The following is a 24,728-nucleotide window of genomic DNA, read 5'->3' on the forward strand; positions in this document are numbered from 1 at the left end:
AGGTCCAGTAGACTTGCTGCTGAGAGCAAAGGAATCTTTGGCAAAGTGAATGCTCCCAGGCCTGGGGTCCAGCCTTCCTAACTACAAAGATCAACCACCCTCTTTGAGGATTTGTCACCTGACATGGAGTAGCACCCACGTCCGGAAGGCTAAGATTCACAGCAACAACAATAGTTGCTGGAACCTGTTATTTCCTCTCTCCCAATCTTAAGGGGACTCTCTTCTCTCTCTCCTCTTGCAGCTCTCAAAGTTCCCACCCCATGAACAACAAACAAAGACAACCGTATCTGTTCCTTACCCTGCAAAAACATCTGAGGAAAGGAACTAGGCTTGGCCACCAGCTTGGAATGTAGAGGAGGGAAAACTGCAAACTAAACACAAATTAGCCTGCCATGGTGGCTCACACCTGTAATCCCAACACTTAGGGAGGCTAAGGTGGGAGGATGACTGAGGCCAGGAGTTTGAGACCAGCTGGGGCAACATAGGGAGACCCCCAACTCTACAAAAATTTAAAAAAAAAAAATAAGCTGGGCATAGTCTCAGCTACTTGGAAGGCTGAGGCAGGAGGATTGCTTGAGCCCAGGAGGTCAACTCTACAGTGAGCCGAAATCACACCACCGCACTCCATCCAGTCTGGGCAAGAGAGTGAGACCCTGTTCCAAAAAACAAACCAACCCACACAAATTAATACTGTTGGGAGCCGAGCAGTGAGCTTCAATACATGACACTCTCTTTTCTCCCTTGTGAGTTTAGGACACAGAGTCCAAAACATTTGCTTTATTACTAATAGAGCTCATTGGAGACAGTGGCTCCAAGTGTGCTCCAAGCACAGCCTCTTCACAGAGGAGGCCACCCACAGGCACGGCAGAGCCACTGCGCAGGGCCGGAAGAACGCAAAAGGGAGGAGCCATGGGGTGTGGCCGCAATGCTCAGTTTCTTCCCCAAGCCGACAGATCAGGTAAGCCGCCCCTTCTGCGTGGACGGGGCAAAGCCGAGAGTGGCCTGGAGTTCCTGCAGTGGGTGTGGGAAGGCTAGGAACCCAGGCTCCCCCGTAACAAATTTCCATGAAGATAACTCTGTCAGACTGTGAAGACTGGACGGACATCCAGCCAAGGCCTCGCTCCAGGGCACCAACCGGATGGCCATGAGGCAGCTCCAGTTCAACACCCCCAAATCTAAATTCAGGAGCCCTCTCCCCCAGCCCTCCCCTGCTATCTCAGAATTGATTGACAGTACAGTCAGCCTTCCAATTCAAGGAAGTGGGCGCTCTCCTCCACTCTCCCGTGAATAGTTTGTCAGCAGATCCCATCCTTTCTACCTCCAAAGTTTGCTCCGTGTTCCTTTGTTACTTCAGTTTACTCTCCCCATCTCTTAGATCACAGCAGGAGCCTCCCTACCATCTCCATGCCTCTGTCGTTCCCTCTCCCTCTTCCTGTCCATGGGAAGTGGGACTCTACCTACATTCCAACCTCATACCTTTTCCCCAAATGCAACTAATGCTCCTTTCACACAGCCCTATTACAACATCCAGTTTCCAGAACCTTTCCAGCCTTCCACCTCCCCCAGCTTTCGTCTGGAAAACTCCTGATTGGCCTACAACCTTCAGCTCTGGGGTTCTTCCCCAACACCATCCCTGACCAAGGCAGAATTAAGGGGTCCCTCTGCAGTGCTCCCAAAAGCGAGCATAACCAAGATGTTTGTCAGCGAACTTTCCACCAGTCTGAGGGGTCCTTCAGTGTAGGGACAGGTTTAATTTTTGTTTATGCTGTGGGTGCCTAGCTCAATGCCAGGTGGATGCTAGGGGCTCGATAAACATTTATGGAATCAATAGCCATGTCCCACAGGCCCCATCAATTTAACCTTGTCAAACCCATAGCATCTTTTCTCTTTCCCCACGCCCTTCACCTGGTGACCTTGGTGCAGCGAATTGGTTGAAGAGCTCACAGGGAATTTAATGGTGCTTTCCCTCTAGTGTGCTCAGCTGGAGGCAGGCAAAGCAGGCTTCTCAGCAGGCAGTGAGTGGGCCATGCTAGAGGAGGGACTGCTTTGTGCAACCTCAGGGCCTCCTGCAAATCAGACTCAATCGCCTTCACTTCCTGTGCTTAGGGAGATTAGATACTGCCTAATCAACGCCAATTTCTTTCTTAATGTTTGAAACTAAGTACCAGTTGCCATCCTAGTGGGTGGCTTTCAGAAATCCCCTCTTTTCTGGTGTTTGAGTTCTTGTGAGTTTCAAGAAACCAATCTATTTGGAAAGAACCTGCACATAGAAGTTCTTTGAACTGCTGAGAAGCCTTGGCAGGAAGTGACTTGGGATCTGGGTTAGACAGTTTTGTCTCACTCCCAGGAGAGGTGGGAGTAATGAGATACAGTTGCATTAGGTGTGGGTGTGGCTTTAGATCATTCCTGTGGCCATCTCTCCACGTGTGGCCCATTTTTTAGATCTAGTCAGAGCTGAAATTAGGATGACTGTTTATGCGGTAGAACATTTATTACACATTGGTGGTGCACTCTGCCAGGTATTCCAGGAGTCCTGGGCTGGCAGAGATGAGCTTGATAAGCATTTGCATTTCAGTTTAATGTTATAATCTTTTGTTGTTGTCGTTTGTTTTTTTGAGACAAGGTCTCACTGTTGCCCAGGCTGGAATGCAGTAGTGTGATTACGGCTCACTGCAGCCTCAACCTCTCAGGCCCAGGTGATTGATTCTCCTGCCTCATCCTCCCGAGAAGCTGGGACCACAGGCACATGCTGCCATGCCTGGCTAATTTTTTTTTTCCCACCTGCAACTGTTTTGATCGAGTTACAGTTTTTAAAATTATTTGTTGAGACAGGGTCTCCCTATGTTGCACAGGCTGACCGTGAACTCCTGGGCTCAAGTGATCCACCTGCCTTGGCCTCCCAAAGTGTTAGGGTTACAGGTATGAGCCACCATGCCTGGCCCGATTATAATCTTTAAGTGAACTAAAGTGCTCAGTGAAACTTTTTTCTTTCTTTCTTTCTTTTTTGGCCAGAGATAGGATCTCACTAAATTTCCTAGGCTGGAATGTGGTGGCACAATCATAGCTCACTGTAACCTCCAATTCTTGGACTCAAGCAAACCTCCTGCCTCAACCTCCCAAGTAGCTTGGGACTACAGGAACATACCACCGTGCTTGGCTGATGTTTTCTTTTGTAGGACAGGGGTCTCACTGTGTTGCCCAGGCTGGTCTCAAACTCCTGGCTTCAAGTGATCCTCTCTTCTTGGCCTCCCAGTGTGTTCAGATTACAAGCATAAGCCACTGGGCCTGGCCCTCAGGGAAACTTTATAAGAATTCAGTGAGTTCTATACATTTCTCCAAATAAAACTGTTTTGAGATGTATACTTGGAGAAGGACTTGGTGACAGGGCAAGGGCCATGTATTTTTACACTACTGCACAGAAGGTGGAGATCTGTTCCTCATTCTGGCAGGAGAGACAAATGCTGGCCTTCTTCCTTGATTCTTGTGATGTATTTTTAGGAGAAGGGATGCCCATTGTGGGTCAAGCATCTGCATAATGTGTGACATATGCTATTTAATGTAACTCATCATGCTGCAAAATGATCTCTTGAACTCCACTGTATACTAGGAACTTTTGGATTGCCTCTTTTAATCCATTTAGCAACTCTTTGGGGGTAGCTCCTGCTATTATCATCACCATTTTTTCAGAAGAGAAAACTGAGGGACTGAGGCATTAACTTCTACTATTTTGCATAGTCAATAAGTAAGTGCTAGAGCTGGCAACTGAGACTAGGCCATTGGACTACAGAGCCTCTTAAACACTTCACTTCTTGTCATATGAAGTAAGTGTTGAGATTCCCACTTTATAGATTAGTAACCTTGAACCAAAAGGTTAGGCAATTTGTCCAAGGTCTCACAAGTGGTAGGAGATATAGCTGAGGTATCTGCCTAGGTCTGCCTGCTTCAAAGTCTACAACATTCTCCTACCCCCTACTGGTTAGATAGTGGATATATTAGTTTAAAAGTCACAAAGTATGTCCGGGTACAGTGGCTCACACCTGTAATCCTGGCACTTTGGGAGGCCGAGGTAGGCAGATCACCTGAGGTCAGGAGTTCGAGACCAGCCTGGCCAACATGGTGAAACTCCGTCTCTACTAAAAATACAAAAATTTGCTGGGAGTGCTTGTGCATGGCTGTAATGCCAGCTACTCAGGAGGCTGAGGCAGGAGAATCGCTTGAACCCAGGAGGCGGTGGTTGCAGTGAGCCAAGATTGCACCACTGCACTCCAGCCTGGCGACAGAATGAGACTCCTTTCAAAAAAAAAAAAAAAAAAAAAAAAGTCAAAATGTTATACAAGTCTTATTTTGTAAAAAAAAAAAACAACAAAAAAACAAAAAAACAAAAAGTCCTCTGCTTTCCTGCTTCTCATTCTTGATATCTGCTCCCTAGAGGCAACCACTTTCATCATTTTAAGACTTTTCTCCTACTGATTACTTAACAAATTCCTAAATAACTTGCTAGTATTATTCTGGATTTTTGTCTTAGATATTTTCTACTCATTACCACTGAAGATGAGGATTTCACTCTCATACCCCGTCCTACTTCTCTCCCCCACACTTTTCAATATAGTTACAATTTTTGCCAAGTTCAATATTCTCTATTCTCTACTTGTAAAGACTATGTGAACATTCATAGCCAATCCATTGATGGCAGCAATGGCCCATCTGGAGCGGTGGCTGCGAAGACACCAGCTACAGCAGGGAAGGTGCAGCCAGGGCTGCGTGTGCCACAGAGCCAGCAGGAGACTGGAACAGGCGGGAGCCCTGCCCACTTCTGAATAGGTGGGGCAGGAGCCTGAGGCTCCTGGGCGGAGCTGCAGCCACCCAGTCACAGCTGTGGATCCAGGCATCCCTATGCTCTCCAAGGCCCAGGAAGTCCCTCTTCCCCCACAGGCTTGGACATGTGTGCTCCTGCTGCCTGGCCTTTCCCTGCTCCGGTGCGCACTCCAGAGCAGAACAAAGTTGTGGCCAAGCCTGGGTGCTGTCACAACCCAGCTGGGTGTGCGTGTGCTCAGAGTGACATGGACATACCAGCCCCCTGCTGCCTCAGCCCCTCCAGACTTTGGGCACTGAGGAGCACAGGAGGGGGCCAAGGGGGTGGGGCAGCTAGGCACAGGCTTGCAGGCGCCCCTTGGCAGGAACAGCCTCGGCACCATGGATGACGTGATTGATGGAGGCAGGAGGCAGACAGGCTCCTGGGTGCAAACGGGCGGGTCCCTGGTGAAGCCCCAGCTTCAAGCCAGGGAAGGGGGCTGGGGTGCCAGTTCCAGATGGAATCTGCGGCCCAGAGTGGAAACTTATGGTGCTTTTTCTGGGGCCACCCATGCACCAAGCAGCACACACTTCCTCCTTCTGAGTCCATGAAAACCTGGGGCTCAGACAGACTCAGGCAGATGCTGGGACTACCAGCTGTGGGAAGGAGCTTGCCACTTCAGGTCTCTACTCGTCAGGGTGAGCTGCCGGCAGAAAGGAGCTATCCATTCCAGGTCCCCTCTCAATAGAGAGCTGGACACCCATTGGCATGACCTGCCTGTGGAGAGGAGCTACCAACTCCAGGGCTGGGTTTCCTCTCTATTGAGAACTGGACACCTGTTGGGGTGACCTGCCTGAGGAAAGGAGCTACACGTTTCAGGTCTCCTGAGAGGTGTTCTGTGGCTCAATAAAGCTCCTCTCTGCCTTGCTCACCCTCTAGTTGTCCATGTACCTCATTCTTCCTGGACCTGCCGAATGGCTGGACTAAAAGAGCTGTAACACAAACAGGGCTAAAACACACCCCCTCACACTTACCATGTTGTGGGTGACAAGAAAGAGAAAGAGCTGTGGCCCTTTGGGGTGCCCAGACCTAGAGGTTCTCTGAGCCAAGACTGTGACAATCCTCTTTGGGACTCTGCAGTTTGTGGCCTCTCCAAGCTTTTGGGCACCACTGCATTCCCTTCATCCAGACACAGGTGGAAGCCACTTGTACTGCATCTGATCCAGTCGCAGGCTTGCATGGAGTGGGCGCCTGGAGCTGCCTGCCCCACCACAGCAGCCGGTGTGCTTTGCTGTGCTCAGTGGCCAGACCCCTGTGTTCACTTGCCCACACACCCCTCACTGCTTCATGCTTGGCTTGCCCTTGGCAGGCATGGGGTCCAGGCTGGTAGTGCGAGCCGAGTGCAGCCTGCCAGGCTGAGTGGCCAGAATGAGCCCAGCAGGCCCAAGCAAGACTTGAGCAAAGGCGCCACCAGCCACAGAGGTTTCCTGCAGGAAAAGCGACACCTGAAGGATCCTGTGACACCCTGTGAATGCTGTAGTTACATTTCCTTTTATTCAGCTTTTGGATTTCTCTGGAATATCTATCATTTTAAAAATTTTACTTGGCTATTTTCAAGCTCTTTGACAGAATCATTAATATCTTCTCACTATGATCAAGCATATCAGGTAAGCTTTCATTTTTTCTTCTTGGAGATATTCCTCCTGGATCCTTTTGTCTTTCTGCTCCAACCTGGCCTGATGGGTAAGGAATGCTAAATAGCTATTATATTGGGAGATTAACTGTCTGTCCTCCCTATTTGAAAACGCTTGCTGATCTTTTGGAATATTTTCATGTTATAGCTACCCTGTGAGGTTTGAAGGGTACATGTTTCAGGTGGAAGAAAACAAAGCATCGGGAGTTAAGTGTCAGTTAAAGTTACACAGATGCAAGTGGCAGAGCCAGGCTAGAACTGGGCTCCCTGCAGGAGGCACAGTGCCCCTGCAGCCTGACACAAATGACCATTGTTGCCACTGGCCAGGCTCCTCTCAAAAGTTCCACATCCCATGGAACGATATAGGGTGGTGGGAATTTGATGCATACATCTCCACCTAACTTCTTTCATAAATAGGAGATGGAGTTGAACACTTGGACTTTGAGTCCGTCACTTAATAGTTCAATTATGCAACTTGAAGCCAGTCATGTAATTCCTCTAAACCTCAGTTTCGTCACCTGTAAAGTAATAATAGCGCTATTAAAAATAGTGCTAAGATTAAGTACCATAATGTTTTAAAAGGCACATTGTAAATGCTTAGTAAACATTAACCATTGTAAATGCTAAGTAAATATTAAGGTTAGGGTTAGGGTTTTAAATTCTAAAAGCTCAGAATTTAAATTGGTCATAGAGGCAAATAGTGCAGATGATGGAAGAAAGCCAGTCTCAATAATGGTAGTTTTTGTTTAATTGTACAAGGTCACATCATTCCCTAATTTTCTATTTTTCTTTTTCAAGTGAGATGTAGAACTGCAGTCCAGTATCCTTGAGTTTCTGGACCATGTTGGGATATTATATGAGAGAGTGGTGTACACAATCACATTTTCTAAATGAGTGGTTTGTGCATCTCACTTGTGCACATCTTTGTTAGTAAGATACCCTTGTCATCCTTGAGTTTACCCCAGTCCACTCTCTGAGCATCTTTCCATCTCTTGGCCCTCTGAAGTTAACTAATATTAAGATGAATACTTTCCAAATGTCCCAATTCATGCTTTTGGCTTATTTTTATTTATTTATTTATTTTTGAGCCAGAGTCTTGCTCTGTCACCCAGGCTGGAGTGCAGTGGCGTGATCTTGGCTGATTGCAACCTCTCCCTTCTGGGTTCAAGCAATTCTCCTGCCTCAGCCTCCCAAGTAGCTGGGACTACAGGCACCCGCCACCATGCCCAGCTAATTATTTTTGTATTTTTAGTAGAGACAGGATTTCACCATGTTGGCCAGGCTGGCCTCCAACTCCTGAGCTCAGGTTATTTGTCTGCCTTGGCCTCCCAAAGTGCCAGGATTACAGGTGTGAGCCACTGAGCCTGGCCACTTTTGGCTTTTACATTTTTTTCTTTATTGTTGATTGATGCAAATATGTTTTTTAGGTAAGAATTTTTCCTTGGGACAAAGGATTATCTATACTTCATCTACTTTTCCCACTTCTTTAATAATACCATGCTTTACAGAAGTGTTTGCTAACAGTCTGCAGTGTAGAACAGACAGAAAAAAGAAAGATGACTAAGTTTAAGTTGAACTTTTGGGAACTTCTAATGCAGTGTATTTCAAACTGTAGGTCATGACTTAAGACAGGTTGTAAAATCACCTTAGTGGAATCACAGCACTTAAAAAAAGGAAATAACCTTTGTCACAGGTAGTAAGGAAAACATTGTTTTGTGGTTTTATGTGTATATATACATTTATTTACACACATATTCATGTATATATGGTATATGTGCTGGCTTGCAATATATAATGTATTTCTTATTAAGGATTACAGTCTAAATTTGAAAAACATATATATATATATATATATATATATATATATATATATATTTTTTTTTTTTTTTAAGGTGAGACAGTCTATCTCTCTTGCCCAGGCTGGAGTGTAGTGGAGCCATCTTGGCTCACTGCAACCTCTGCCTCTCGGGTTCAAGCAATTCTCCTGCCTTAGCCTCTTGAGTAGCTGGGATTTCAGGTGCACACCACCATGCCAGGTTAATTTTTGTATTTTTAGTAGAGACAGGGTTTTGCTTTGCCATGTTGGCTAGGCTGGTCTCTAACTCCTGATCTCAGGTGATCCACCTGCCTTGACCTCCCAAAGTGCTGGGATTACAGGTTTGAGCCCCTGTGCCCGGCTTAGAAAATGCGTCTTAATGGCCTCAAGTTTTGTTTGCCTTCTTGCATCTTCGTTACTTCAATGGGCTTCTCTTTAAGATAATACTATTTAAATTTAAAAACAAAACAATCCCACTCCCAAAACAAAACAAGGACTCATGTGTTTTCCTCTTCAATGTTTTTTGGGTATTCACTACATAAAGATTCTTGAATAAAGGTCACTTTTTTTTTTTTTTTAAAGACATGGAGTCTCTGTCATCCAGGCTGGAGTGGAGCAGTGTGATCATAGCTCACTGCAGCCTTGACCTGCTGGGCTCCAGCAGTCTGCCCACCTCAGCCTCTCAAGTAGCTGGGACTGCAGGTAAGCACCACCACACTGGGTTAATTTTATTTGTAGAAACACTCTGTTGGCCAGGCTGATTTCAGCTCCTGGCTTCAAGCGATATTCCCTCCTTGGTCTTCCAAAGTGCTGGGATTTATGGGCATGAGCCACTGTGCTTGGCTGGAAGTCATTTTTCTCAAACCTACAAACTTGTTTGGGGAAACAGGTAAACTGAGTATTACACAAGTCATAATAATTTAAATGTTAAAACATACTTGTAACATACTGAAAAGGTAGAGTCTGGCCAGGGTATCGTGGAAATCTGTATGTAGCAGTAAGCCAAAAATGTCAATAATCAAAGTTTGGCAAGGAAGGACCAGAAGTATGGATTTTTAAACACTATCCATTAAAACAATTTGGCTGGATTATATGGTTTGAAAGATGGTTTTTAGGATAGGGGATTAAAAAGCAATACATTTATTTATTTATTTTTCGAGATGGAGTCTCTGTCTTGCCAGGCTGGAGTGCAGTGGTGTGATCTGGGCTCATTGCAGCCTCCACATCCTGGATTCAAGTGGTTCTCCTGACTCAGCCTCACTAGTAGCTGGGATTACAGGTGTGTGCCACCACACCCAGCTAATTTTGTATTTTTAGTAGAGATGGGGTTCCACCGTGTTGGCCAGGCTGGTCTTGAACTCCTGAGCTCAGGTGATCCACCCGTCTTGGCCTCCCAACGTGCTGGGATTACAGACGTGAACCACCACGCCAGGTCCAATGTCACCCAGACAGGAGTGCAAGTAGTACAATTGTGGTTCACTGCCACCTCTGCCTCCCTGCCACCTCTGCTAATCCCAGGCTCAAGCGATTCTCCTGCCTTGGCCTCCTGAGTAGCTGGGATTACAGGTGCGTGTCACTACCACCCAGCTAATTTTCATATTTTTAGTAGAGACAGGGTTTCACCATGTTGAGCAGGCTGGTCTTGAACTCCTGACCTCAAATGATCCACCCGCCTCGGCCTCCCAACATGCTGGAATTACAGGCATGAGCCACTGTGCCCGGCCCCAGTACATTTTATTTTTGCCTTTAGTACTGTAACGTATTTGGATCTACAAAGAACCTGTTATGATGTTGACTTTAAAAAACATTTTATCACAGCGTGGTAATTGTGTTGTATGTTATATCCAAGGAGAGTGAGTTGTCCCCATCAGAAATTCACACTCCAGAGATGGTCAGCTAGGAATTCAATCAGGAAGCCCACACTTCACAAGTGACTACTAAAAGCCCTTGTTATCCACAGCTCAATCAATACAGACTTTGCCAATTAGCTTAATAAATGTCAAATGTGTTTCCATTGGTGACATGAGCAACTTGCTAGTAATGTTAATGATGCAGACACAAGCTCTTGTGAATTCAGTACATGAATTGCCTAAAAACTAGTCACTGTCCATTTTTACAAGAGGTGTAAGAATGTAACCAGCCATGTAACCTGTACTTGTATGGATAGTACCTAGAGCTTGATCCTGTGTCCAGCCATTATTAGTACAAAGGACTCTGCCTGATCCTGATCAGAAGGGTGACAGAATTTTGCCCCCAGTGCCTGACAGACACCTCCAGTGGTCCTTTCATGAAAAGGTGGTCAGATTATCAAAAGGGACTGAAAGCTGGGACACTCCAATAAGCTTATAGAGCAGATTGTATAAACTGTTGTGCCATTGCTTGGTGATAAGTGTTTAATAAATGATTCTGTGTGATGCAAATTAAGTCTGAGCTTTGCTTTCATACTAAGTGGGTAGTGGATACCGTCATCTACCAAAGAATCTAAGTGGTAAATGACAAAATTGCCACTGAAAAGGTAACTAAGTAAAGACTTCTGTGGAAGTCTTCTGTAATCCACTTCTGTGGATTACAGGTGGATGCCTGTAATCCCAGCTACTTGGTACTTTTTAGTCCCAAATAACATCACTCAATCATCACCTATTTATCAAAGCAAGTTTATTTGATTACTTATTCCAGGCAAATAATGAGGTGCATGTGTACAACTAAGAAATAAGGCAATCCAAATAAAAGGCAGGGTAAATTAATATGAACTACACAAACAGCTAGCTAGAATGGAACAGCAGCTGCATTCATTTTACAAAGCACTGTGGGGTGATATAGCACCATTAATCTCAAAGGTATCCTAAGTACTTTCTAGGATAAGTACATGGATCTTTTTGTTCAAATGTAGCAATAGCTTAAAAACTATAGCAAGCTTGATGATCATCTTATGTTCAACTAATTCAAATATAAAAGTATATCTGAAAGGTTGTTTCAGAGAAAATAGAAGCTGGGCATGGTGGCTCAAGCCTGTAATCCCAGCATTTTGGGAGACCAAGGCGGGTGCATCACTTGAGGTCAGGAGTTTGATACCAGCCTGGCCAACGTGGTGAAACCCCATCTCTCCAAAAATACAAAAATTAGCCGGGGGTGGTGGCAGGCACCTGTAGTCCCAGCTACTTGGGAGGCTGAGGTAGGAGAATCGCCTGCACCTAGGAAGTGGAGGTTGCAATGAGCCAAGATTGTGCCACTGCACTCCAGCGTGGGTAACAAGAGCGAAACTCAGTCTCAAAAAAAAAAAAAAAAGAGAGAATTTGGGAATACAATTAAACAAAAATTACCATTACTGAGACTGGCTTTCTTCCATCATCTGTACTATTTGCTATTTAAATTCTGAGTTTTGGATGATTTAATAGGTTATGTAAGCACATGTACAATTATAATTCATACAAAATTACTATTTTTTTTTTAACTAAAGCTTTTGTATTTATTGGTCTGTTTAATTTGTTCTGGCCTGAACTACAAACATGGAGGAACAAGAGATGTTTCATGCTACAGAACTCAACATTTTGGGATCTTTAATAATTTATTCTATTTTCTACCATTTCTAATGATCATTCTAAACTAATGTACTCTGATAACATTGGGTTGAAATTGTTGAACTCAAGTTTGATCCTGTTAATGAATCTAAGTTATCATGAGGACATTTGTAAATCTGAGATTAAGCATTCTTCTAAATGCTGAGGACTTTATGATTTCATTTTAAGTTATAAACTTCAAAATTTGGGATTCCAGAATCCCTCCCTCATCAGCCCATTTTACTAGTTAGAAGTCACAGCACATTTTCAGTGTATCACAGCAAAATCAAAGGGAGGAAATTATATAATATTCCAGGATTATTCAATCCTGGTGTCTCCTAATCCCAACTTCCACACTTTTTTTTTTTTTGGGTAATGAACCACTTGGAGAAGCTGATCTAAACTATACACTTCTCCCCCAGAAAGATGCATGTAAACTAGGACGACTTCTTTTTTTTTTTTACGATTTTTTTTTTTTTTGAGGCGGAGGTTTTCTTTTGTTGCCCCCGCGGGAGTGCAATGGCACGATCTCGGCTCACCGCAACCTCCGCCTCCTGGGTTCAAGCAATTCTCCTGCCTCAGCCTCCCGAGTAGCTGGGACTACAGGCACGCACCATCATGTCCAGCTCATTTTTGTATTTTTAGTAGAGACGGGGTTTCACCTTGTTGACCAGGATGGTCTCGATCTCTTGACCTCGTGATCCACCCGCCTTGGCCTCCCAAAGTGCTGGGATTATAGGCGTGAGCCACCGCGCCCGGCCACTAGGACTTTTAATACACAATTACAAAGAATTACCTGAGGGTTGTTCACGATTCTCAAGTTAGGAATTCCTATTTCAAAGGTGTGGAACATAGTGGAAAATAAGTTTAGCCAATTTTGATATTGCCCATCTTTACTTACTTGCTACTAAAGTAAGCATTTTAATAATGCTGCTAAATTGCTGCTTTAAAACAAAGCACTCATTTTAAAGATGAACACAGACTTTTAAAATTCATTCTCCTGGCTGGAGCAGTGGCTATGCCTGTAATCCCAGCACTCTGGGAGGCCAAGGCAGGCAGATCACTTGAGGTCAGGAGTTCAGGATCACCCTGGCCAACATGGTAAAATCCTGTCTCTACTGAAAATACAAAAATTAGCCAGGCGTGATGGCACAGGCCTGTTAATTCCAGCTACTCTGGAGGCTGAAGCAGGAGAATCATTTGAACCCGGGAGGCAGAGGCTGCAATGAGGTGAGATCATTCCACTGCACTCCAGCCAGGGTGACAGAGTGGGCTTCTGTTTAAATTAAAAAAAAAAAAAAAAAAAAAAAAAAAAAAAAATCATTCTCCTGCCCCCATTTTACAAAGTTGTAAGCCATGTACCTCTTATCTCAAATTGGTTAGGTCCCTAAGGTTTAAGCTAGCAGATAAGTGTTTTCCTTTCATATATATTCTCAAGGGCTAGTTACTGAAAAATGAGCAAATTAAAATGTAATACCCTTGTGAAAATGAACATGTGTCTATATACTGAAGAACAGATTATTTGCCTTTATCAAATATACTTCTAGGTATTTTTTCACACTTGAAAAACACAACCGAGCATGGTGGCTCACGTCTGGCTGAGGCAGGTGGATCACCTGAGGTCAGGAGTTCGAGACCAGCTTGGCCAACATGGTGAAACCCCGTCTCTACTAAAAATACAAAAATTAGCTGGGTGTGGTGGTGGATGCCTGTAATCCCAGCTACTTGGGAGGCTGAGAAGAGAGAATCACTTGAACCTGGGAGGCCAGGTTGCAGTAAGCTGAGATTGCGCCACTGCACTCCAGTCTGGGCAACAAGAGCGAAACTCTGTCTCAAAACAAAACAAACAAAAAACCCCACAAACACATGTACTTAGTGCCTCTGATCATAACAAAATTCCAGATCATACCTACTCCGTTTTTACTTGGGACCAGTACAATGGAAGCTTCCCACTAAGTTAACGAAATGTACTGAAACTTCTACTTACTGGTCAGGATAGAAAACATTTCATTTCTGACAAACCCCACTATCAACTCCTCAGTTACCAAACAGGTTGAAGAATGCTATCCTTGAGGACTCTAATGTTGACTCATTCACATGTTGAATGGGCTACTTAATCTAAAAGAAATGCCTATGCTATAGTACAAGATTAGACTTGTTGCTTCCTTATTAAAGAAAAACTCCACTAGTCACTCCAGGGAGTCTATTGATACAACAGAGTAAACATGGATATGGAAGGAATTCCTAAAGACTTTGAAGGCTGATTTAGAAGCAAGAGATATTAAAATGTGGAAATGCATACATACACAAGTATATAAAATTTAATCAAATTCCTTACCAAAGTTTTCAAAGGTTGAAGTCACGTTAATTATTCAGTCCTTTCATAACCATTCACTTTTGCTCAAATAGAGTATTTGTAGAACAAATCCCACAACATTTGACTAAAGGGAAAGAGTCAGCTAAGACAACAGCTTTGCCAAGGAAGCTACAACTTGGTTATGTGACTTAATTCTTATCTTTTGCTGCTATATAAAAAGGGAATAAGAGAACAATCATTTCTTCCTTGCTGTTGTTTACTTCTAAGACTTTTCATGTTTTCCATGGTAAAGGTAAACATTACAATTTACATTTCAGAGACCTAACGGGAAGCAGTGGAACCTGGAGGATACTGCTCTCTGACAATTCAAGAATTTCAACTCAACAGTAAAGGGCTTGCAAGAGAAAATGGACTGCTATTTCTCCACCTGCTAGATGGCATCCCATGAGTCCTACAAAATACACAACGAGTTATCTTCCCCACACTACTCAATATACCATTCTGGGTTTTTCCTACTGAACCTACTAAATGCTGAGTGAAATCTGAAGAAGGCGATAAATACTAGCATTCCTGGCTGTGTAATCTATACATTTTCATTTTAAATATAATAATTCAAGCATAATCCATATTTAAAAAATTAGACTAAGGAGAGACAATAAAGGTTTTAAAGGTTTCTCTTTGAAAAGATGGTATCTTACAGTACATACAAAAATACTCTGAAAATACATACGACTTCATTTACAAAACACTGAATCAACATATTACAAGAATTACATGGTTATGGATTTTAATAAACTGAGCATGCATTCATGAAACTTAAAAAATATTAAGAAATGCATTGAAAAAAGCAGCGTAAAAAAAGACAACTCATATAGTTAAATAAAAATTACAAAGGTCCTGAGCCAATTAATGGTTGGTAACAATGTCATTCAAAATGCCTTTAAGGTTTCAATAAAATCCACTGCTTATTTCTGCATGCCTAGTCCATGAAGAAACTATTTGAAGTTGTGGGGTAAATAATGGTCAGGAATTATCATGCCAAGTTAATTTTACACCTCAAAAATACAAGTTTGCCATACTTAAAGGTATCTTATTGTTGATGCTGGAATGCGTTGCTCCTCGGTAAAAAATACCAGTCAACTAACAAGAATGGCATGAAATAGGATATGTAACAATTTTACCATTCATATACTGACTTTCAGTATCCTGGTTATATTTTGATTTTTAATAAAGATGCATTTCAAAGGCCTCCATGGGAGGCAAAATATAGAGAATTTATGGTGCCCAACTCTTATGTAATCACTGGACTAATCTTCCCTGGTAACTAAGCAACATTTGGACAGAAAGGCACACAAAAAAGTTTAAATATTTCATGTGCCAATCTGGAAAAAAATAATTTAAATCAACAGAACAGACAGTGCATCTACACAAATAAGGAAAGCAGAAAAAATACCTCACATTCATTTATCTCAGGTTTCACAAAGTGGCTTCAATGCTAAAGTAAATGTGTTAACATTTGGAAAATACAAGACAATTTTTTTGTTTGTTTTCAGCTGTTTTTTAGGTCTATACAATGATTACAACATAAGACAAAAACAAACAAAAAAAAATGCACGCGCACACACACACACACACACACACACAAAATGGAGTTCAGGACTTGTTATCAGTGTCCAAGTGGCCAAGAACTGGTTCCCATAACAAGCGTTGAAAATTAAGGCAGTAAAACCCCCAAATGCAAAGCTGTAATACTGTAGACTGCAATTTGACAGCAGGTGATCCTCAGAGAAGTGTATGTAGCAATCAGTAAAAGAATGCTACAGCATCTGCAGGTCAAAGTGTGACAGTTCAGAAACCACTTCAAGGTTAATGAGGCTGAGGCTGTAACTTTCACCATATTTCATGTATGACAGCCACTTCTATTTGAAAAAACAGTGGCTGCATCTATGTCACTAAATGATTGCTTGTTCACTTAAGAGAGGAGGCACTGCTTTTACCGATTAAGGGTCAGTCGAATGGAATTTTTGATGACACGGATGTTATTTGCTGGAACTGGAGATGATGAATCTGGTAGTTCTTTACTGGGTAGTCTCTATTAGAAAGAAAGAGAAACAAAAAAGGAAAAGCACACCATATGTTATAAAGGCCCAACTAGAAAGTCACTCACAAAAAAACTCTTGAGTTTTTCTCTCAATCCCTCTAGCTCCTGAACACTCAAGTATGCAATGAATACTTCCTTCCAGTGTTCATAGGGAACTCTTGCTTTCGGCATGACTTCTTTTTACAGTCACAGGTGAAAAGCAAAGGGCTAAGAGAAAGGTCAGAAGTGGCAGGAGTGTGAAGATGTACAGGATGGGGACAGTTTCTTGTCAAGAGATGACTGCTTAATTCTCCTCTCGTTTTACCTTGGCTAAGCCAGTATCTGTATCATATCCATATGCATTAAAACAATTATGAACAATTTGAGATATATAAAGTAATAGAAAACAGGGCAATACTGACTTAAATGCCATAACCAAGTCTCAGATATTATTACAATTTTGTGCGAATTGTTTGGTGTAGCCACTTTCACTTTAGACTTGATATATTAAAAAATCCATATGTCACTCCACTCTTTTGTACTTTAATATCCATCTCAAAAATTTTTTCCACTATCACATAATTATACATCATATTTTTTGTAACTTAATCTTACGTTACAGGCTCAAATTCTACAACAAATGGCCTGCGAGTATTCTATTTTGCTTTAGAAAAGCTACTACATTGTGGAAAACCTGGCAGGGTAAGAGCTGATGATGAGAAGCACTTTACTATTTAATGGGAGGGGTGAAAATAAGCCATTCTGTTCACTATAAACTCAGAGAAGGACTTAGATTTACACAAGGCTGCTTTTTGAGTACTTGCTTTTTAGCATAACATACTTAATACTACTACATATTATTAGTTATAAAAGTAATTCTTCAAATAATAAACATTTAAATTATAATTTAGGGGCTTTTAGCTCATGTTTTAAAGGTATTTACTATATATACCACTACATTTGGTTCCTCTAAAATATTAATACATGTAGTTCCTAATTATCAAACCTATGTTTGGACAGTAAGCAGTAGTACACAACAGAGATATATTACCAGGTACTTGGTAAGAAATTAATGTGCTAAGCATCCAACTGCTTCTTTAAAGATAAAAAACAAAGGGTGAACATAATCTAAATAAATAATAAAGTTGTCTTAAACTATTCTCTCTTTTTTAGACTTCTGAGATACATACATTTAGAACTACATACTTTGCTATCTCCAACCCCAACCCAACTACACTGCTAGTCTTCAGGACAGGGACAAAATCTTTCCTTTTCCCAGTGCTAAGGCTCTTTTTTTTTTTTTTTTTTTTTTGAGACGGAGTTTCGCTCTTGTTACCCAGGCTGGAGTGCAATGGCGCGATCTCGGCTCACCGCAACCTCCGCCACCTGGGTTCAGGCAATTCTCCTGCCTCAGCCTCCTGAGCAGCTGGGACTACAGACACGCGCCACCATGCCCAGCTAATTTTTTGTAGTTTTAGTAGAGACGGGGTTTCACCGTGTTGACCAGGATGGTCTCGATCTCTTGACCTTGTGATCCACCCGCCTCGGCCTCCCAAAGTGCTGGGATTACAGGCTTGAGCCACCGCGCCCGGCCGCTAAGGCTCTTAATAAGCCTTTTTTACTTGTAGATTACCTATGAGTTTTTACCTATGTACTGTACCTATGAATAAGACTGTTACCTTTTTGCGAGATGTGTCAATAGTAGGAATAGGCATAGATTCTCCTCCAATGGCATCCTAAAAACAGAAGAAACAACACAAGTAAAAACTAACTTTCCTATATGCAAACACTTATTTCTACTTAAAATAAAACCTAACTAAAACCTAACAAACCTAACAGTAGATCTTGTCTGACCTACTTTCTAATATGGCACTTTTCCTGATACATGGAGTTTTACAGTAAATATTCTGAAGCACACTATTAATATATTTACCACTGATTTTCTTTTTCTTTCTTCAGCTGTGCGAGGGTCCTTAAATGTTGATTCAAGTCGAATAAACTAAAATATAAACATTGAAATAAATTGCTAGTATGTATCTGCAAAAACCATACAAATCTATATAGACTGGAAGACTAATTAGTGGTTAGGCTCTTATAAAAATTACTATAAACATGGGTTGGTAAGGGAAGATAATTTAAATCAGATTGACTTCAGTTGCCACTGTTAATTTCTACAGTTTGAGTGATCTTTTTGGTTAAATCAATTCAGATTCTAACGAATACAGTTTTACCACCACCTACTGGAAACAGGGCATATTAACAGCCAAGAAATAAGATTTCGTTATCAATAATGACTTCTGTAAGTCAAGGAGAAACTTGGACCAATCATTCAAATTTTTAGACACATTAGTAATTTGATTTTAGGATGAGCAATTAATATTGTTCCTTTAAGGTTTGGGTAAATATTCTTTTCAGTCAACTCCTAACAGAACACCAACAGCTATGGAAAATTGTTTCTTTAGTATTAAGTTTAAAAATATTAACTACTGAATCACCACTAAAGTTGTAGCTTTACCTTTTCTATGTCTTTCAACCTCTTAGAAGTCCCATCTATGGATGGGGAATGGGATCTCTTGGGTGTAACAGTCTTAGTTATATTTGACATTCCATTCAGATGTGGTTGTCCCTGGGCAGGGTTGTGGGGTGTTGTGATTCTAGGAATGACATTTCGCCCTACTACGGTAGGAATGGTACACACAGCAGGGGGTGACACAGCTTTTACTGTAGAGTCAATTTCTGAAAAGGAAAAAAAGGATTTTAATAATTAAACATTTATGTATATAATTTTCTTCTTTTCTTGAGACAGGGTCTCTCATTCCCATCACCCAGGCTGGAGGGCCGTAGCTTGATCACGGCTCACCGCAGCCTCTACTTCCCAGGCTCAGGTGATCCTCCTGCCTTAGCCTCCTAAGTAGCTAGGACTACAGGCATGTGCCACCATGTCCAGCTAATTTTTTGTAAATAGAATTATTAATAATACAAGTTTAGATACCTACTTGCACCAATGACTGGAATGGAGAGTCCTTGGGCTGGTGGTACACTCAGTGGCTTCTCCACAATTACAGCAGTAGGCTCAGCACTATTCCTAATGAAAGTGTTAAATTATCATCAATAAATGATTTAAATATTACTTTTTTCCTCTTTTTTGAGAAAAGGCCTCACTCTATTGCCCAGGTTGGAGTGTAGTGGCACACTCACAGCTCACTGCAGCCTCAACCTCCCGGGCTCAAGTAACTACCACTCAGCCTCCCAGGTAGCTGGGAATATGGTGTGTGCCCTCATGTCTGGCTGATTTTTAAATTTTTATTCTTGTAGACACAGGATCCCACTATGGTGCCCAGGCTGGTCTTGAACTCCTGAGGCTCAAGCAATCCTCCTGGCTTGGCCTCCCAAAGTGCTGGAGCTACCACCAGCTGGCCCCTTTACTTATTTAAAACACTTATTACTGTATAACAATTACAACTGCCTTTTTTTTTTTTTTTTTTTGACATAGTACTGTTCTGTCACCTAGGCTGGAGTGCAGTGGCATGAACACATGGCTCACTGCAGCCTCAACCTTCCGGGCTCAAGCAATTCTTCCACCTCAGCCTCCCGAGTAGCTGGGACTACAGGCGTGCACTACCATGCCGAGCTAATTATTTTTTTTTTGAGACAGAGTCTCACTCTCGTTGCCCAGGCTGGAGTGCAATGGCACGATCTCGGCTCACTGTAACCTCCACCTCCTGGGTTCAAGTGATTCTCCTGCCTCAGCCTCCCAAGTAGCTGGGATTACAAGTGCGCACCACCATGCCCTGCTAATTTTTGTATTTTTAGCAGAGACAGGGTTTTGCCATGTTGGCCAGGGTGGTCTTGAACTCCTGATCTCAGGTGATCTGTCCGCCTCAGCCTGCCAAAGTGCTGGGATTATACGCATGAACCACCGCCACCGTGTCTGGCCTTTTTTTTTTTTTGTAGAGGCTGGGTTTCGCCATGTTACCCAGGCTGGTCTGGGAACTCCTGGGCTCCAGTGATCCGCCTGCCTTGACCTCTCAAAGTTGTAGGATTAAAAGCCCCAGCCACTGTGCCTGGCCACAACTGTTGGCTCAGGCCTGTACTTTAACATTTCATTGAAATAAAGGTGGAGAAAAAGCAGAGGAGCCAGTAAGAAGAGAAAAATTTAAGCAAAAAATGTGTACATTTCCGTGTATCTATCTAGTCTCACATGCTCATAAGCCTATACCATCTCCCACAGGATTACCACAATTATTTCTAAACAAGAAACTGATCAGCAGCCTGTAAAATAAAATCTTTTAACAATTTAAAAAGAAAGGCAGTAGCAGAGGTATAGAAAAGTTCACATTATCGTCAAACAAACTGAACAGAAAACCAAAAGGACACATTTGAAATATGACAGACCTTTCCATTTCTCCTACAGAAGGGCTATCAGACTTGGATGCTGGAGAATTAAAAGGTGTTCCATTATCAGTGTCTCTGGAGCTATCTAGACAACTGCTATCCAGAGACGATCTTTTGGATTGAAGTCCGCCCGAGCTTCGACTGACATCAGAGAGACTTTGCTGAAAGAAGAAAACGATTTTAGGATTTTGAAAAGCAAATTATAAAGACTGGTTTCAATTTTGAAGGTCATTTAAGCAAATTATCTCTTGTGATGAATGAAAATGAGATTTCAGTCCTAGATTGAATTGCCTATATCCTCCTTATTTTTCTCAATAGGTTTGTGAGCTGTAAGAATGCAAATTTGATCCTAGATTTGTCTGACTAAAACCATACTGGAAAGTTAAAATTACAAACTCACCTTTTTCTTCTTTTGAAGAATTTCTGCAGGAAGGTAGTGATGAAGTTGTTTTTTCTTTACATGAGTTGCTTCAATTTTCATTCCCTCCTTTAGCATATTTATATTGTTTGCCTGTCTGTACACTGCAACAATGTTAATACGTTAAATGGGACACTTCTTTCTGAACCAAGGGTTCTGCCTAATTTTCCTGAAATGCATATGCCTTTACTATATCCCCACTATCACCACCGGCCACCCACCCACCAATAACCCTCTCACAAAACAAATATTTTTAATACATTTACATCACATCACAATCCTATTCATGAATCCACTAGTTTCTCTCTTTTTTATTTTATTTTTTGAGACGGAGTTTCACTCTTGTTGCCCAGGCTGGAGTGCAATGGCGCGATCTTGGCTCACTGCGACCTCCGCCTCCTGGATTCAAGTGATTCTCCTGCCTCAGCCTCCCAAGTAGCTGGGATTACAGGCATGCACCACACCATGCCCAGCTAATTTTGTATTTTTAGTAAAGATGGGGTTTCTCCATGTTGGTCAGGCTGGTCTTGAATTCCTGACGTCAGGTGATCTGCCCACCTTGGCCTTCTAAAGTGCTGGGATTACAGGCGTAAGCCACTGTGCCTGGACATGAATCCACTAGTTTTTCCATGTCCACCTTCTAAGACTTTCTCATAATTAAACAAAATAAATGTATGGAAAAAAAGGTATTTTCCAGATCTTGTTTTCTAATATTACCCCAAGAGGCAATCTTTCCTCATAATTACTTGTCCAAGTCTAAGCTAATTCTTTTTATTATTTATTTATTTATTTTATTTTTTAAGATGGGGTTTCACCATGATGGCCAGGCTGGTCTTGAACTCCTGACCTCAGGTGATCCACCCACCTTGGCCTCCCAAAGTGCTATGATTACAGGCGTGAGCCATCGCGCCCGGCCATATTCTTTTTATTTTTTTGACACGGACTCTTGTTCTGTCACCCAGGGTGGAGTGCAGTGGCACAATCCTGGCTCACTGCAACCTCTGCTTCCTGTGTTCAAGCCATTCTCCTGCCCCAGCCTCCCAAGTAGCTGGGATTACAGGCATGCGCCACCACGCCCAGCTACTTTTTAGATTTTTTGTAGAGATGGGGTTTCTCCATGTTGGTCAGATTGGTTTCGAACTCCCGACCTCAGGTGATCTGCCCACCTTGGCCTCCTAAAGTGCTGGGATTATAGGCGTGAGCCACTGTGGTTGGCCACGAATCCACTAGTTTTTCCATGTCCACCTTCTAAAACTTTCTCATAATCAAACTTTATTAACAACATAAATGCATGAAAAAAGGTACAGTATGTTCCAGATCTTGTTTTCTAATATTTTACCAAAAGGCAATCTCTCCTCATAATTACTTGTCCAAGTCTACTTCTTTTTTTTTTTGGACACAGGAGTCTTGCTCTGTCACCCAGGCTGAAGTGCAGTGGTATAATCTTGGCTTACTGCAACTTCTGCCTTGTGGGTTCAAGCTAATTCTCCTGCCTCAGCCTCTCACGTAGCTGGGACTAGAGGCATGTGGCACCACGCCCAGCTACATTTTTGATTTTTCGTAGAGATGGGGTTTCACTATGTTGGCCAGGCTGGTCTCAAACTTCTGATCTCAAAAGATCCATCCACCTCTGCCTCCGAAAGTGCTGGGATTACAGATGTGAGCCACGGTACCCGGCCTTCTAAGCTAATTCTTACGCCAAATATCCAAGATGCAATTCAAGCTGTCTATGAGAATTTACTACTGCAGCTACCACAATCATAGAAAGACAGACTTCAGGAACCATCTTACAAATACATACTTATTGTACAGTTGAGAAAAGGAGGCTAAACAGCCCTGAATGCCTTGTCAGGATCAGAATCCACGTAGCCCTAGATTCCCATTCTAGTGCTTTTCACACCTTATAAGAAAACGGGTTTTATTTATTTTATTATAACCAAATAAATTTCTTAATATGTTTTAATTGTAAATATACCCAATTAGATTAAAAGCCCACTGAAGACAGGGATGGGAGGCTTGTTTTACACAGCAACTACTGTGAGATGTGGTAAATTATTAATCTCTTGGGGCCTCAAATTTCTTCATCTGAAAATAATATTTTATAAATTTATAATAAACAATGTACCTTCTCCTTTTTAAATCAATTAAGACCAAATTAGAATGGAAAAATTTATAATGAATGTTTTTATTCCAGATTGCTTATAAAAGAGTTACCAGGGGTGCTTGTTCAAGATGCAGATTCTTTGGTTCCCTCCCCAGAGTGTGATTTAGTGGTTCTAAGGTGAAGCATAGGAATCTGCATTTTTTTCTCCTGTTTCTTTTTTTTTTTTTTTTTTTTTTTTTTTTTTTTTAAGATGGCATTTCACTCTTTTTGCCCAGGCTGGAGTGCAATGGTGCGATCTCAGTTCGCTGCAACCTCTGCCTCCCAGGTTCAAGCGATTCTCCTGCCTCAGCCTCCCAAGTACCTGGGATTACAGGCATATGCCACCACGCCCGGCTAATTTTTGTATTTTCAGTAGAGATGGGGTTTCACCACGTTGGCCAGGCTGGTCTCGAATTCCTGACCTCAGGTGATCTGCTTGCCTCGGCCTCCCAAAGTACTGGGATTACAGGCGTGAGCCACTGCACCTGGCCAGGAATCTCCATTTTCATAATAGGAGGACTCTTTCAAAAGAATTCAGAAAACCCAGATGAGCCAAACCAGTAATTTTAATAGTATTCCAGATTCTTAAGTTAAATAATCCTAAATTCATAACAGATACATTAAGATATTCCAGGGTTGTGACTAGAGTGCTAGATGCGAAAGATACTCTTTTCACTGATCCTGAAATATATTCAGTAATTCTGTACTTAGTGATATTTATTTCATATAAAAAAACATAAAAATCTGGCCAGGTGCAGTGGCTGACACCTGTAATCCCAGCACTCTGAGAGGCTGAGGTAGGCAAATCGCTTGAATCCAGGAGTTTGAGACCAGCCTGGGCAACATAGCGAAATTCTCTATTTAAAACAAACAAAACAGAACAAACCCCATAAAAATCAAGTTTTTTTTTTTATTTTTTGAGACAGGGTCTCACTTTGTCACCCAAACTACAGAGTAGTGGCACAATCTGGGCTCACTGGAGCCTTAACCTTCTGGGTTCAAGCAATTCTTCCACCTCAGCCTCCCAGGTAGCTGGGACCACAGGCGTGTGCCACTATACCTGGTAATTTTTTTTTTTGTATTTTGTGTAAAGATGAGTTTCAACATGTTGCCCAGGCTGGTCTCAAACTTCTGAGCTCAAGAGGTTCACCTGTCTCAGTCTCCCAAAGTATTAGGATTACAGGTGCTCGTGAGCCACTGCGCCTGGAAAAAATCAAGTCATCTTTATGATTGTGGTCACAAACCCTGGTTGTATACACAAACAGCTTTCCTTTCTTTGTATTTTAAAACATAATATTCAGCTGGGCAAGGTGGCTCACGCCTGTAATCCCAGCACTTTGGGAGGCCGAGGCAGGTGGATCACTTGAGGTCAGGTGTTTGAGACCAGCACGGCCAACATGGTGAAACTCGTCTTCTAAATATACAAAAATTAGCCAGGCATGGTGGCATGGACCTGTAATTCCAGCTACTTGGGAGGCTGGGGCATGAGAATCGCTTGAACCCCAGAGGCGAAGGTT

The 24,728-nt window shown here is 42.4% G+C and overlaps 1 protein-coding gene across 1 annotated transcript in view; it reads right to left on the reverse strand.

Moving 5' to 3' along the window:
- Positions 1-14,831: 14,831 nt before the first annotated feature.
- The window catches only part of PAPOLG (poly(A) polymerase gamma), a 44,867-nt gene continuing 34,970 nt past the window's right edge, over positions 14,832-24,728 (reverse strand). The window contains exons 16-22 of the mRNA XM_032292051.1: positions 21,051-21,172; positions 20,651-20,811; positions 19,252-19,340; positions 18,771-18,991; positions 18,189-18,254; positions 17,935-17,991; positions 14,832-16,267 (exon numbers count right to left, since the gene is read on the reverse strand). Coding sequence (XP_032147942.1) covers positions 16,169-16,267; positions 17,935-17,991; positions 18,189-18,254; positions 18,771-18,991; positions 19,252-19,340; positions 20,651-20,811; positions 21,051-21,172 — 815 coding nt within the window. The 3' untranslated portion in view covers positions 14,832-16,168. The remainder of the gene's footprint in view (positions 16,268-17,934; positions 17,992-18,188; positions 18,255-18,770; positions 18,992-19,251; positions 19,341-20,650; positions 20,812-21,050; positions 21,173-24,728) is intronic.

This window comes from Sapajus apella, unplaced genomic scaffold (genome assembly GCF_009761245.1).
Source record: "Sapajus apella isolate SASKATOON/1434 unplaced genomic scaffold, GSC_monkey_1.0 scaffold26, whole genome shotgun sequence".
Lineage (NCBI taxonomy): Eukaryota > Metazoa > Chordata > Mammalia > Primates > Cebidae > Sapajus > Sapajus apella.